Here is a 15,384-nt window from a genome sequence, read left to right on the forward strand (position 1 = left end):
TCTTTCTTTCTTTCTTTCTTTCTTTCTTTCTTTCTTTCTTTCTTTCTTTTTCTTATCATTTGTGTGTTTGCTAGTGTAGAATTTTTAATTTCTTTCAAGAGCTTTTCCTTTGCATTCACCACTTGGCTGTTTGGTGTGAGAGGCCTAGCTTTTGGCCTGTCTCAGCATTTGACATGCCTTCTTCACTAAGCTTAATCATTTCTAGCTTTTGATTTAAAGTGAGACATGTACAACTCTTCCTTTCACTTGAATACTTAGAGGCCATTGTAGCATTATTCATTGGCCTAATTTCAATATTGCTGTGTCACAGAATAGGGAGACCAGAGGAGAGGGGAAGAGATGGGGAATGGCCAGAGCAGAGCAGTCAGTACACACACATTTATTACTGTGACTCAGAGACACAAAGTAAGCATATGCTGGCACTGATATACTTGCTCGATGCAGGGTTGCTGTAAACCTTCAATTTATAAAAAATACAGTATCTGGAAAGTACAACAAAAAGAAGTATGCCTGTACACCATTCTAATCTTCCATTCTTACAATACTTCGGACAGTACATGCAAGTGATTTTCAGCCTCTTTTTTTTTTTTTAAAAAAAAAGCCCTAACAGGTGATAGCTTTTATGGACAAGTCTAGTGTAACTACAAAGATGGGTGGTTCTGGTCAAAGTGGCAAAGTAGTCTTCTTTCCCCCTTTTTCTGGAGGGCTGCTGTGGCACTTTCACAGGCCCCTAAAGCTCTACAAAACCAACAGTGAAAACAAATGGCCTGTTATCTAGGTGATGACGAGAAACAGTGGCTTGTATACCACTTTACAAATTCAATTTATGCATATTAAGTTATACCTTACATACACCCAGAGCATATACTGCTTAAAAGAACCCTGATGTAAATTCTTATGTACAGTGAATAATCATAGCTTGTACCATCCATTTTTAAAGTTTAGAATCTTTATACATTGCATTCTTAAATCAGGTACCTAAGGAAGAAATGAAGCAGTTCTATTTTGGCCAATCTTATGAAAACAATCATTATTTCTCCCTTCTGTGCACTCTTCAACCAACAGATGTCACTAAAGATACCAGGACCCAGAGGCAAAGAGAAGGAAAGATTAGACAAATGAAAATTGAACATAAAAATCATCCAGTTCTTAACACTGAGAAGTAGGTTTCCAAAGTAATAACATTTATTACACTGCATGCAACATTTTAACCAAAAATTTAAGAAAGAAATTTCTTTTATTAAGTTGCTCAGGCTGAACGGATCATAGCACTAAGTTTTGAAATACATGTTCTTGAAGCAATTTAAAACTCATTAGAAATAATAGGCTTGGGCTAGTAGAAAATGTGGTAAAATTTAATCCTCACCCAAATGTTACCTGGGCTGTACAAACAGGAAATTGTTTTGCGCTACTGTGGCTAACCTCATTGCTGACCCTGAGCTGTAACGGCAAGAGGAGCTGAGAGCTGAAGCAAAATTAAAAACTTACATCAAAGTATATCATGACAGACTGTAGATAAATAAAACAGCATATCAAAAGTATTATTTTTCTGCCAGTCTCACAGAGCAGTGAGGTGGAGGTATTTTACAAAATACATAACAAGTCAGTTGCATTTGGAAATGATTCCTTCCCTCTCTGCACCGCCCTGATCACTGACTAACCAAAAACTGCTCTTGAGAGGTGATCAGAGAAGAAACCCAGTGAGGATGGAAACAGAAGGGATCACAGAATGTTCTGGCCTTTTTCCTCTAATGGCTTTCCTTTCCTTCACCTTGGCTTACCAAAGAAATAAACAATCCTGGCTCTTCTGTGCCCTCCCAGTCACTCTTTCCCTCATCTTGTAGACTCCTGAATGGCAACTACATGATCTTCCTCCAATGTGTATATTAGAATTTTCAGAGGTAAAAGCATGGGTAATAAAACATTACAGAAGGTAAAGACAGACAAATCGGATGGCTTATGTGGACCAGCAAGAGAATTAGTAGAGGTTAAGGACATTTTTCTATTATTCTATGTAAAGTGCATGTATCAAAGTCACTGTCAGAGTCACTGGTGACCCAGTTGAAGGACACTTTTCCATTGAACCTTTGATTTCCTTTAAGTTTAGAGATAGAAATCACCATACTTTAAAGAACAGTGCTTCATCATAAATATCCATGGTAAAATCTTATTTTGGCAAATCCCAAGAGGCAGTAAAGAATATGAAAAGACTACTGTCAGTATGACTGAATGAAATTCCAATTCAGCTACTTGCTAGCTATGTAATATTTGGCAAAATTTTTAACCTCTGTGAGCTTCAATTTCTTCATAACAGTAATCACAGTCAGTAACTACTCTAAGGGCTTCCCATACATTACCTAACTGAATTCTCACAACCATGTCTTTGAGGTATGTAGTATTTTCTCTAACGAGAAGCTGAAGCAAGAGAGGCTTGCAACTTAACCAAGGTCATATAACTAGTGAGTAGCATATAATACCTACCTTGAGGATTCAACAGGGTAATGTATGATAAATGGTCTAATATAAGACTATAAAAGCTGATAACAAAAGGAAGGCTACCAGTACTATTAGTCTAAATTGAAGAGCAGAGCCTTACTCTAACCTCGTCTTTCTTCCGGGTAAGAAAACTCCTTACTGGCTTTTCTTTGCAAGAATGCTCTGAAGGTTTTGCCTCTTCCCTCACTCCACTTCACTTCTCCTATCCTTTCATTTCCTTTCTCTTCTGTCTCCTCTTCCTCATCCTCCAATATAATCCTCACATAGTTATTTTTCTCAACTTTTGCTGAAATGCCTTTTTCTATGTCAGACAACCCAACAGAGAACGGAACAACTTTTGAAGCCCATAGATTTGGCATTGTTCTGTCAGATTCCTTTTGGTGTCACTTACTGGACATACGTTCTGTCCTAGAAAGTCAGTGATACTGGAAGAGGAAGCTGGCTTCTCTTAACAGCCCTAGTGCAACAGTAAATAAGCCCCCAAAGAAAAAATACATTTAGTGAAAAGAAAGATCCAGAGAAAGGGGTAGGAATGATACAATTGTAACTGGCAACAGGAATCTAACATATGCATAGTTAAAGTTCTATTGATTACTAAGAGATTCTTACATATGTGCTGTTTATTTCCTTTAAGTAAGTGAGGAAATAGAAACTCATCACTGGTTACAGGCAGAGGAAGCAGGGCAGTGTGATCCAAACAGGAAGCACTGCTGAGCAAAACAATGATGTGGGTTGTTGAACCCCTGTCCAAAGAAGGCTGGCTTGGTGAGTATAAGAGATAGGCTTTGGAACAAGGAGAGGTGTCAGGCCTTTTATCAGAACAGCTCAATTAACCTTTTTAATCCCAACTAGGCAGGTAAGTCAGTAGGTATTTAGTAGTCCTAATTTTATACAAGAGAAAACTAGTCACAAAGAGGTATATATAGTATTTTAGCTGAAGGTCATGGAGTTGATAAAGTATTGGTAATAGGATTAGTACTCAGATGTTATAAATCCGAAAACTGTGCTTTTTCTAATATACCATGCTGTTTTTGAAAAAAGGTCCAGACACACATCTTATCTGACAAAACATGGAACAGAATTAGATATACACTAAAAGTATGGCAAATTGTATTAGAATTTTTTTAAATGCGTCCATTTTTACCTCTAGGAGGCAAAGTATTTCCACTTTATATGATTTTATTTTTATTTTATATTTTGAGACAGAGTTTCGCTCTTGCTGCCCAGGCTGGAGCACAGTGGTGCAATATTGGCTCACTGCAACCTCTGCCTCCCAGGTTCAAACGATTCTCCTGCCTCAGCCTCCCGAGTAGCTGGGATTACAGGTGCCTGCCACCACGCCTGAGTAATTTTTTGTATTTTTAGTAGAGATGGGGTTTCACCATGTTGATCAGGCTGGTGTTGAACTCCTGGCCTCAAGTGATCTGCCTGCCCTGGCCTCCCAAAGTGCTGGGATTACAGGCATAAGCCACTGTATCCGGCCCACTTTATATGATTTTAATGTGTCTATTTTCAAACAGGATACAAAAGTTGTGGCAATGTAGTTACTGGTAGAGATGAAAATAAGAGAGTACAAGTTTACTCTCCTATATAGGTGCTTTCTCTAGTTTTTACATATGAAAAATCTCAAATTCTACCAATCAGATGTGCAATTAAAATGAAGTATTTTAATGGAGGCCCACAATGTATACAGATCAGAGCCCCAGAATGTGTTCTGAAATGAGGTAAAAACAACTTATAACACCCATTTCTTTCTTTTTAAAAATAGGCTTTTACTTTAAAAAAAGAGATAATGCTTCTATTGGTTGTTCTTACATACATGCACAAACACATGCAGAATTAAAATAAAGGGACTTTATAAAATTTTGTAAAGTTTGTTTCTTGATACTCAAAAAGAAATAGGAGAATCACGGCTGGGTGCAGTGGCTCATGCCTGTAATCAATCCCATTACTTTGGGAGGCCAAGGTGGGTGGATCACTTGAGGTCACGAGTTCGAGACCAGCCTGGCCAACATGGTGAAACCCTGCCTCTATTAAAAATACAAAAATTAGCCAGGTGCGGTGGCGTGCCTATAACCTCAGCTACTTGGGAGGCTGAGGTGGGAGGATCACCTGAGCCTGGGATGCGGAGGTTGCAGTGAGCTGAGATTGTGCCACTGCACTGTCCAGTCTGGGTGTCTGAGTGGGACTCCATCTCAAAAAAAAAAAGATTCAGGCAATTTTTAAGCCTAAATTTACTTAAGACTTTGCTGTTGATTTGGGAAAGAACAGACGGGGGAAAAAAAGGACACAGGGAAACATTTATCAAGGAGAAGTGCATTGCACAGAGCCCAGCTCAGTTGACATTCAGTCACTGTGTGCCAAATTAGGTCACAGCGGATTTTTATCCATCCTATCTCCATTCCCTATCTACATACAGGTCACAGAGAGTAGAGAATTTCATTGATGACAGTGTCAGAATTGGCAAATATTAGAGTTTATGGTAGTTGTAAGGGCCAAACTGCTAACCACATACTAAATTTAGGACTATAATTGAATAGGACAATCTTTCCTGTAGAACTCTGCTTCTAGAGGTGCAGTACCCAAAAGTTCCTCATAATAAAATATTTATTCCTCTTTACAAGGATATTTTCCTACAATTCAGTGACATCCTGGTTTAAGCATTCCTTGGTTCAACATAGTAAACTCCCTGATGTAACTCTGAGCAATTTTGAATATGCTGTAACTTTTCAATATTCTATCTAGTGTATTCCCTCATCTACTGACACTGCAATTTTATCCAAAAGAAATTCATCAAGTTGGTCAGGCATGATTTAGTCAAAGGCATGCTGCTTACTTCTCCTGATGCCAATATGATAGCTACCTGGCTTTCTGCACTTGTATTACCCACTTCACAAATTCATAAAGAAATGAAAGTTCAAAAGAACAAAATAACTAACATCTTTCTTCCCTCCAAAGAGATAAAATGATATTGCAGAGACACATGGAAAAGGATACTCACCGTAAGTGCAAACCATTTTACTCGCTTCTCTGAAGAGAAGAATTCCATTAGGAGATGATACATCGAAATTCAGACGCTGGGATCTAAGAAATACAGAAAAAAAAAGGACTGTATGTGAAGATAAAGAAACCAAACACAGATTTCAAATGCCTAGCATTTTCATTTATAAGAAGTAGCAGCAGTACAATTCTCTCTTAAATTCCACTCCATTTTACAAACTGTTGATAACATACGTATGCTAATTTCTTCACTCTAAAGATAGTAGGACAATTAGGAAGAATTATTTTCATTTATTTGCTAAATCAAAGAGTTCTTTTTTATCTGTCAAAACGATATCCTGACATTCTTTATCACAGATTTCTTGCCCCTTCTTTCATGCCAACTGGATGATGGATAATAATAAAACATCCCAGATGTCTAAGTTTAGACAAATACTTGGATAATGATATATATTTACATTTGAGGTTTCCTGCAGTGCCTGATATACATTTTTAAAACAAATTCTAAAGTGATGAATAGGAAATCCAGTATTTTTAAAATACTGCACATATGTGTAATGAATTACCTGATACTTCAAGCATATTTCAAACACATGACAGTTTCCACTACATACAACTTAAGTAAAGAGAAACAAATCTCGTAAGTTCACTGAGAGCAATTCTACTTCCCTGGTTCCTGCTGGGGTTGGAGAAGTGTGAACAGGGTAAAGAACTAACATGACCTCCTGACATATTTGATTTTTAAACACTGCTTTGGCTTTTAAGAAACAGTGGCATTTTAAAAAAAGGATTAGCAAAACAAAAACTACCAAAAAACAAGACATTGCTAAAGACCTGTTTACCAAGAATAAAACAACTTTTTGCTTTTCCATGCTTTTTAAAAATGCTTTAGTATTAAGTACAATGATTACCTATTAGAAATATTATTATGAACATATGATTGTTGGCATGCAAGTTCTGATTAAAGAAATGCATATACATAATTTGCATTAAATTCTAGAGAAATATAGGCAAGATAACATTTTCCAAAATAACAAAATTTCAGAAGGTAATTCTTAGGACAGTTGTGCTACATAAGAATCATCTGGACCAGGCGCAGTGGCTCATGCTTGTAATCCCAGCGCTTTGGGAGGCCGAGACAGGTGAATCACCTGAGGTCAGGAGTTGGAGACCAGCCTGGCCAATATGGCAAAACCCTGTCCCTACTACAAACATAAAAATTAGCCAGGTGTGGTGGCACGTGCTTGTATCCCAGCTACTCAGGAGGCTGAGGCAGGAGAATCACTTGAACCTGGGAGGCGGAGGTTGCAATGAGTCAAGATTGGGCCACTGCACTCCAGCCTGGGCAACAGGCTGAGACTCTGTCTCAAAAAAAAAAAAAAAAAAAAAAAAAGAATCATCTGGGGAGGGGCCAAGATGCAGCTCCCAGTGAGACCAATGCAGAAGGTGGGTGATTTCTGCATTTCCAAGTGAGGTACCCAATTCAGCTCATTGGGACTGGTTAGGCACGGAGGATAAGCAGAAGCAGGATGGGGCATCATTTCACCTGGGAAGCGCAAGCAGCTGGGGACCTCCATCCCTCAGCCAAGGGAAGCCATGATGAAATGTGCTACCCGGCCGGGTTACTATGCTTTTCCCATGGTTTTTGCAATATGTAGATCAGGAGATTCCCTTGTGTGCTTATACCACCAGCGCCCTGGGTTTCAAGCACAAAACTGGGCAGCTGTTTGGGCAGACACCGAGCTAGCTGCAGGAGTAATGTTTCATACTCTGGTGGTGCCTGGAACCCTAGTGGGACAGAACCATTCACTCCCCTGGAAAGGGGGCTGAAGCCAGGGAACCAAGTGGTCTTGCTCAGCAGGTCCCACTCCCACGGAGCCCAGCAAGCTAAGAACCACTGGTTTGAAATTCTCACTGCCAGCACAGCAGTCTGAAGTTGACCTGGGACAATCGAGCTTGGTGGGAGGAGGGGCATCTGTCATTACTGAGGTTTTAGTAGGCAGTTTTCCCCTGACAGTGCTAAGGAGGCTGGAAGGTCTGGGCTAGGTGTGGCAAAGCGGCTATGGCCAGGCTGCTTCTCTAGATTCCTCCTCACTGGGCAGGGCATCTCTGAAGGAAAGGTGATAGCCCCAGTCAGGGGCTTACAGACAAAAGCCCCATCTTCCTGGGACAGAGCACCTGAAGGAAGGGGCGACTGTGGGCACAACTTCAGCAGATTTAATCATTCCTGCCTGCTGGCTCTGAAGAGAGCAGCTGATCCTGACAAGAGGGATTCTCCCAGCACAGCACACCAGCTCTGCTAAGGGACAGACTGCCTCTTCAAGTTGGTCCCTGACCCCCGTGCTTCCTGAATGGGAGAAACCTCCCAACAGGGGTCGACACACAGGAGAGCTCTGGCTGGCATCAGGCTGGTGTCCCTCTGGGACAAAGCTTCCAGAGGAAGGAGCAGACAGCAGCCTTTGCTGTTCTGCAGCCTCCACTAATGTTGCACACCCAGGCAAACAGGGTCTGGAGTGGATCTCCAGCAAACTGCAGCAGACCTGCAGAAGAGGGACCTGTTAGAAGAAAAACTAACAAACACAAAGCAACAACATCAACATGAACATGAAGGACCCCCATACAAAAACTCCATTTAAAGGTCATCAGCCTCAAAGATCGAAGTTAGATACATACACAAAGATGAGGAAAAACCAGCAGAAAAAACACTGAAAATTCCAAAAACCAGAATGCCTCTTCTCCTCCAAATGATCGCAGCTCCTCTCCAGCAAGGGCACAAAACTGGAGAGAATGAGACAGATGAATTGACAGAAGTAGGCTTCAGAAGGTGGGTAACAACAAACTCCTCTGAGCTAAAGGAGCATGTTCTAACCCAATGCAAGGAAGCTAAGAACCTTGATAAAAGGTTAGAGGAGCTGCTAACTGGAATAATCAATTTAGAGAAGAACATAAATGACCTGATGGAGCTGAAAAACATGGCATGAGAACTTCGTGAAGCATACACAAGTATCGATAGCCAAATTGATCAAGCGGAAGAAAGGAGATCAGAGACTGAAGATAAACTTAATGAAATAAAATGTGAAGACAAGATTAGACAAAAAAGAATGGAAAGAACAAAGCCTCCAAGAAAAATGGGACTATGTGAAAAGACCAAACCTGCCACTGATTGGTGTACCTGAAAGTGACAGGGAGAATGGAACCAAGTTGGAAAACACATTTCAGGATATTCTTCAAGAGAACTTCTCCAACCTAGCAAGACGGGCCAACATTCAAATTCAGGAAATACAGAGAACACCACTAACACACTCCTTGAGAAGAGCAACCCCAGGACACATAATCATCAGATTCTCCAAGGTTGAAACGAAGGAAAAAATGTTAAGGGCAGCCAGAGAGAAAGGTCAGGTTACCTACAAAGAGAAGCCCATCAGACTAACAGCGAATCTCTCTGCAAAAACCCTATAAGCCAGAAGAGAGTGGGGGCTGATATTCGACACTCTTAAAGAAAAGAATTTTCAACCTAGAATTTCATATCCAGCCAAACTAAGCTTCATAAGCAAAGGAGAAATAAAATCCTTTACAGACAAGCAAATGCTGAGGGATTTTTGTCACCACCAGGTCTGCCTTACAAGAGCTCCTACAGGAAGCACTCATTATGGAAAGGAAAAGCTGGTACCAGACACTGCAAAAACACACCAAAATATGAAGACCAATGACACTATGAAGAGACTGCACCAACTAATGTGCAAAATAACCAGCTAGCATCATGATGACAGGATCAAATTCATATACAATATTAACCTTAAATGTAAATGGGCTGAATGCACCAATTAAAAGATACAGACTGGCAAATAGGATAAAGAGTTAAGACCCATCGGTGTGCTGTATTCAGGAGACCCATCTCACATGCAAACACACACATAGGCTCAAAATAAAGGGATAGAGGAATATTTACCAAGCAAATAGAAAGAAAGAAAGAAAAAAAGCAGGCATGGCAATCCTAGTCTCTGAGATGAAACAGACTTAAAAAAAAAAAACAAAAAATGAACGGCGTTACATAATGGTAAAGGGATCAATGCAACAAGAAGAGCTAACATAAATATACATGCGCCCAATACAGGAGCACCCAGATTTATAAAACAAGTTCTTAGAGACACATAAAGAGATTTAGACTCCCACACAGTAATAGTGGGAGACTTTAACACCCCACTGTCAATATTAGACAGATCGATGAGATAGAAAATTAAGAAGGATATTCAGGACTTGAACTCAGGTCTGGACCAAGTAGACCTAATAGACATCTACAGAACTCTCCACTCCAAATCGACAGAGTATATAATCTTCTCAGTGCCACATCGCATGTATTCTAAAATCAACTACATAATTGGAAGTAAAATACTCCTCAGCAAATGCAAATGAACAGAAATCATAACAAACAGTCTCTCAGACCACAGTGCAATCAAATTAGAACTCGGCATTAAGAGACTCACTCAGAACCACACAACTACAGGGAAACTGAATAACCTGCTCCTGAATGACTACTGGGTAAATAATAAAATTAAGTCAGAAAAAAATAAGTTATTTAAAACCAATGAGAACAAAGAGACAATGTGCCAGAATCTCTGGGACACAGCTAAAGCAGTGTTATAGGGAAATTTATAGCACTAAATGCCCACAACAGAAAGCTGGAAAGATCTAAAATAGACATCCTAACATCACAATTAAAAGAACTAGAGAAGCAAGAGCAAACAAATTCAAAAGCTAGCTGAGGACAATAACTAAGATTCTATAGAATTGCATTTAAGCACTGAAATAGTTCAAATAGCTGCCCTCCCTTCATTTTGTACCTTTGAATATTTTAAATAATGGTGGCTGCAGTCTTTCAATTTATTTTCTATTTCCCTAGTCCCCATAGACAGCCAAGTATACTGTAGTTCTTTCTCTCAAAAGGCCTCAATCTTACGTCTCTAATTCTGTTTTCACTAATCATCTTAAGTCTTGGTTCCTGGGCTCTTGCTAACTACCTTGAAAATACACAAACCAAGAAAGAAAGTCAGACTGTTGGAGATTTCTGCTAACAGTAGACTGTTTTTTTCACTGCCGGTCACACTGCTTACCTGTTTTGCATCAGTTCTGCCATAAGTTTCAAGATGGGAGTTGTACATGCTGGCTCTCCATACCACCGTTCAACAGCATTTTGAAGAATGGGAAGATATGTTGGGTACCTTTTATAAAGCCTGTTAAAGAATTTAAGGGCCTAAAGAAATACTGTTCCTGAAAATTAGTGCCACACACACACACACACACAAAAAGGGAATCCACATTTGTTCTATGTTTATACTAATTCGTTCTATGTTTATACTATACAATGGCATTTTATAAATCGCTCTCCCTAACATGCACAGATATACATATATTTTTGGGGCTGCCAGTGATTTGTTCTTATTTGTAACATATCCTACACATTATATTGCTTTGTTGTTAGAATACTGAATAAAATACACACTTTTCAAGTATCATATAAGCAGCACATTTAAAGATTTATGCCTAATGTTGCAGGAAAGGAAAATAAATTTAGTGAATGAGGATAAACATATATTTGAGTTATTATCAGTTTCTTGGGTACTACACTACTTAGAAAAATATTTTTGTTATGAAATTGAAACATATGTAAAAGTAGAAGGAACTAGTAATAATAAACCTCACGTATCTCTCAGTTTCAAAATTACTCTTTTTAAAAAATGTTGTTGAATTGCTCTTTTTGGTCTCACTGTAGCTCCAAGGAATATCTGGGATGCTGGCTTGAAGAAAAGCTTTGGGTAACTATTAATCTACTCAACATAAGTGTCACTAAAGATAGTCCCATGTACACACAAGGAGATATTCTCTAACATCCTTATTAACACTAAGGAGCATATGCCTCTGATAAATCTACGCCAAAGGCCATCAGAACCTGGAAAACTGACTCAGCTCCACTGGCCCTTTAATCGACACTGGGCATCTCCTTGCCAAGTAGACACATGACTGTAGGATTAAGGTCCCAAACTGTAGCAGAAAAACTCTATGTCACTGTCTTCATTTCTCTTTTCTTTTCCCAATCCTCAAGTCTCTTTCTGATGTTTTCCAACATACTTGTCTTTTGTTTCAGATCAAAATGCTAAACTAAATCACTTAATGGTGTTTCTTTTCGGTGTGCTTCTGGGTAGAAATCTCCATGGTGAGGTCATTACAATTTTCTTCCCTGCTCTTAGAATAAATTTCAAACTCCTTAGCATGGTGTTCAAGGTCCTTTAAGATTTGGTTCTTGCCTACCTCCAGCTTCATCTCTTAGCATTTCTGCTCATGATTTAGCTTTTCATAACTCCCTGCAAACTCACTAATGCCAGCTCTTGTCTCCATTCCCTCATAAACCACTTCTTCTGTCTAACATATACCTGTCTTTCAATACCTAGCTCAAGTTTTATCTCCCATGGGATGTTTTCTCTATTTTATCCAAAGGCATCAGTCTCTTCCTCATCTACGTTCAATGAGTACTCATGACCATATCTCTTACAACACAGTATGTTAGGCTTGGTTGTGTTATTTGTCTGCCCCATTAGATAGTGCATTTCTAAAGAGCAGAGACCTACCATCTTCCTGCTAATTTCTATTTGAATGTCGGATTTCAATATGGGTCTCAATTATCCTAGGAGGCCTTCTCTGACATCACATGCACTTGCCTCCCACCTCTCCCTAAAGGGTTAGGAGTGTCTCCTGTGTATGGTGGTGGAACCCGGTGCTAGCATAATCATAGTACTTGTATATCTCTCCTATTATAAGCTTTTTGAGGGCATATGCTAAATACTTATTGAATGCATGGCCTGGCACAAAATAGATTTCAATACATTATTTGTTGCTATAAACATGCAACCTAAAAATGAAGTGTAGTTTATTTGATTAGAACTATTTAATTGTGTATTTCACTTTGAAGTTTTAGAAAACAGTTCACATGATGTTCAATGAAAATAAGCCATCTATAACTTTAAGAGTGGTATGCTTCCTAAAAGTGCAAAAAGCAATACTTTCTCCTATTAGATATACATACCATGCTAAGGCTGCATTTGTATATACTGAAACAGTTTTCTTATCAACTATTTTCTGAAGTCCTATTCTATAACAAGCATTGCTTGACACTCTCCAGACACCAGTAAAAAAAAAAAGAAAATCCCTGCCCTCATGGAGTTTATATTCTAGTAAGACAGAAAATAAACAAAATAAATATACATTAGAAAGTACTTCAAAGAAAGCCAGGCATGGTGGCTCACACCTATAATCCCAGCACTCTGGGAGGCTGAGGTGGGTGGATCACTTGAGGTCAAGGGTTCGAGACCAGCCTGGGCAACATGGTGAAACCCTGTCTCTACTAAAAACACAAAAATTAGCTAGGCATAGTGGCGCTCGCCTGTAATCCCAGCTACTCGGGAGGCTGAGGCACAAGAATCACTTGAACCCGGGAGGCGGAGGTTGCAATGAGCCTAGACTGCACCACTGCACTCCAGCCTGGGTGACAAGAGTGAGAGTCTGTCTCAAAAAAAAAAGTACTACAAAGGAAAATAAGGCAGGGAAGGGGGATAAGAAGTGAGTGTATATGTGAGAATAAGGTTTCAGTTGGATGAAAATAACAAAAATAAAGTCAGTCCACTTGATTCACTTTATTTTGACTGTTATCAGACAACTTACTGTTTTGTTTCTATGGACTAGAAAAGCTGTTATTTTTGATAGATGTAGATACCATGTGCTATGTACTGTGCTAAGGGCTAGGGATCCAGAGTTAAGAAAGATATAACCCTTTTTTTTTTTTTTTTTTTTGTTAAGGGGTTTTTTTTTGCTAATTAAGGCACCCGCCACCATGCCCAGCTAATTTTTGTATTTTTAGTAGAGATGGGGTTTCACCATGTTGGCCAGGATGGTCTCGATCTCTTGACCTCGTGATCTGCCCACCTTTGCCTCCCAAAGTGCTGGGATTACAGGCATGAGCCACCATCCCTGGCCAGAAAGATATACCTTTTAATCTTGGGGAACACATGCTCAAATCAGGGTGACCGACGTATAATAAGGATGTTTTGAGTACAGAAATTCTGAACCAATGCCACAGGAGCACCGGTGAGAAAATATTCCACCAATGGACCTCCTGAGCACAAACTCATTAGTGGGAATGCATCTGGAAGGCTCATGAGAAAATGGATTCAACCCAAATCTCCGAACCAAAGAATACCAGAGGCCCATATAGGCCTCTGCAAGGCATTCTATAATGGCATTAGGACCATGATATTTTTCAGAGCACACAATATTCACTATGGGATAAGGCAGGGAGATATAAGGGGATGCTTCTTTATCTGTGTGGAACGAGAGTGGTACCAATTCTAATATGCTTCTGACAGAGGTGACTGCCACAGAGAAAATGAGGGATTATTGGAAAGCAGAGTAGGGGTCTACTCAACAGAGAGGTTAAAAGGGCTGCAGAGTGAGAGTGCCAGGCTCAATTACAGGATGAGAACCAGAACCCACTCTAGGAGTTTAATTTTCCAGTGGCCTTGTGAGGACTATGTATATATGAGTAGGAAGAAGAGAATGGGAGCCGTTAGGTAGAAGAAGCACAGATCTAATTGCTTTCACTGAGATCTTCTCAATGAATTTCTAAGGTCCACATCAGATAAATTAAAAATCAAAGGCATTAATGATATGACATTGCCTGATAGGATACCAAATATGAAAATGTGAAAAATATCAGGTTTGCTTCTTTACAACATCCATCCATCCATCCATCCATCCATCCATCCGTCCGTCCGTCCATCCACCCATTCATCAGTTGTTAATACCAGAAGGCAAAAGAATTTTCATTTAAAGTGTTAGGACACCAGGGTTTGCGGATGTGGCTCCAGAATAGAAATAGCTTGCCAGTTCAGAGCTTCAATGTACTCCATGAATATGTAAACATCTGAACCTTTGTTCACAAGGGGACTGCTGCTGGAAACCTTTCCTCTCTTGTGTCTGGCAAATGCCTATCCATCTTTCAAGGCTTAGCTTAACTTTCACTTCTGCTGAGAAGCTTTCTCTATCTTGCAAAAAGCACTGCTCTTTTTCTCATACATGCTCATATAGCCCTTTGCATGCATCTTTGTTATAACACACTGACATCTGATTATTAGTCATGTGTAATCAACTAGAGAGCGGGCTTCTAAAGAGCAATCATTTTATTCATTCTCGCATTCCTTTTGCCTGGCACAGAAATAAAACTAAAAAAAAAAAAAAAAATGCTTGCCGAACAGTGAATTTTCAGCTTTACTTTCTTCTCTATTTCAGTTTGCCCAAAATGATATTGCCAATTACTTTCTTCTGGAAACAATTCTGATTTTGTTAGTCAATCAAAACCATTAGTTTTTTTATACTACCTATGGAATAAGGGTCTAAATTCCTTAGACTGATATTCAAGAGTCCCAAAAAAACTATATTTCCAACCATGAAATGAATAGTATCTGTAACAAAACATCTTTGCTACTGACTCCCTCAACCTGATGCCTAGACCAATCGAAAACCTGTATTTCTTCCTATTTCCATATGGTTCAATCCTACTTATTTGGTAAGACAAAAGGAAACACCTTCACCTTTCCAGAGCCCTTTCTGATTCCCCAGCTAAATGCACTCACTGTCCTGTTTGTATCTTTGTTATGGCTCTTAGCACTTTCTATATTTGATTATAGTAATTTATGTAAATAAGAAACTGACTTTGTTTGGGGTCAGATCTATATTCCTCATGAACCTAGCACAGCCCTTAGCCCACTTTGCTGAATAAGTGAGCAAATGGGATTCCTTTGTCTCATTATGTATCAGGGAAAAGAACTAACAGCAGCTGTA

General features: G+C 39.4%; 1 protein-coding gene across 1 annotated transcript in view; it reads right to left on the reverse strand.

Annotated features, from left to right (window-relative positions):
* The window catches only part of RANBP17 (RAN binding protein 17), a 428,276-nt gene that overhangs the window by 73,696 nt on the left and 339,196 nt on the right, over positions 1–15,384 (reverse strand). Inside the window, exons 21-22 of the mRNA XM_023218928.3 lie at positions 10,608–10,715; positions 5,498–5,580 (exon numbers count right to left, since the gene is read on the reverse strand). Of these exons, the coding sequence (XP_023074696.1) occupies positions 5,498–5,580; positions 10,608–10,715 (191 nt within the window). The remainder of the gene's footprint in view (positions 1–5,497; positions 5,581–10,607; positions 10,716–15,384) is intronic.

This window comes from Piliocolobus tephrosceles, chromosome 4 (assembly GCF_002776525.5).
Source record: "Piliocolobus tephrosceles isolate RC106 chromosome 4, ASM277652v3, whole genome shotgun sequence".
NCBI lineage: Eukaryota > Metazoa > Chordata > Mammalia > Primates > Cercopithecidae > Piliocolobus > Piliocolobus tephrosceles.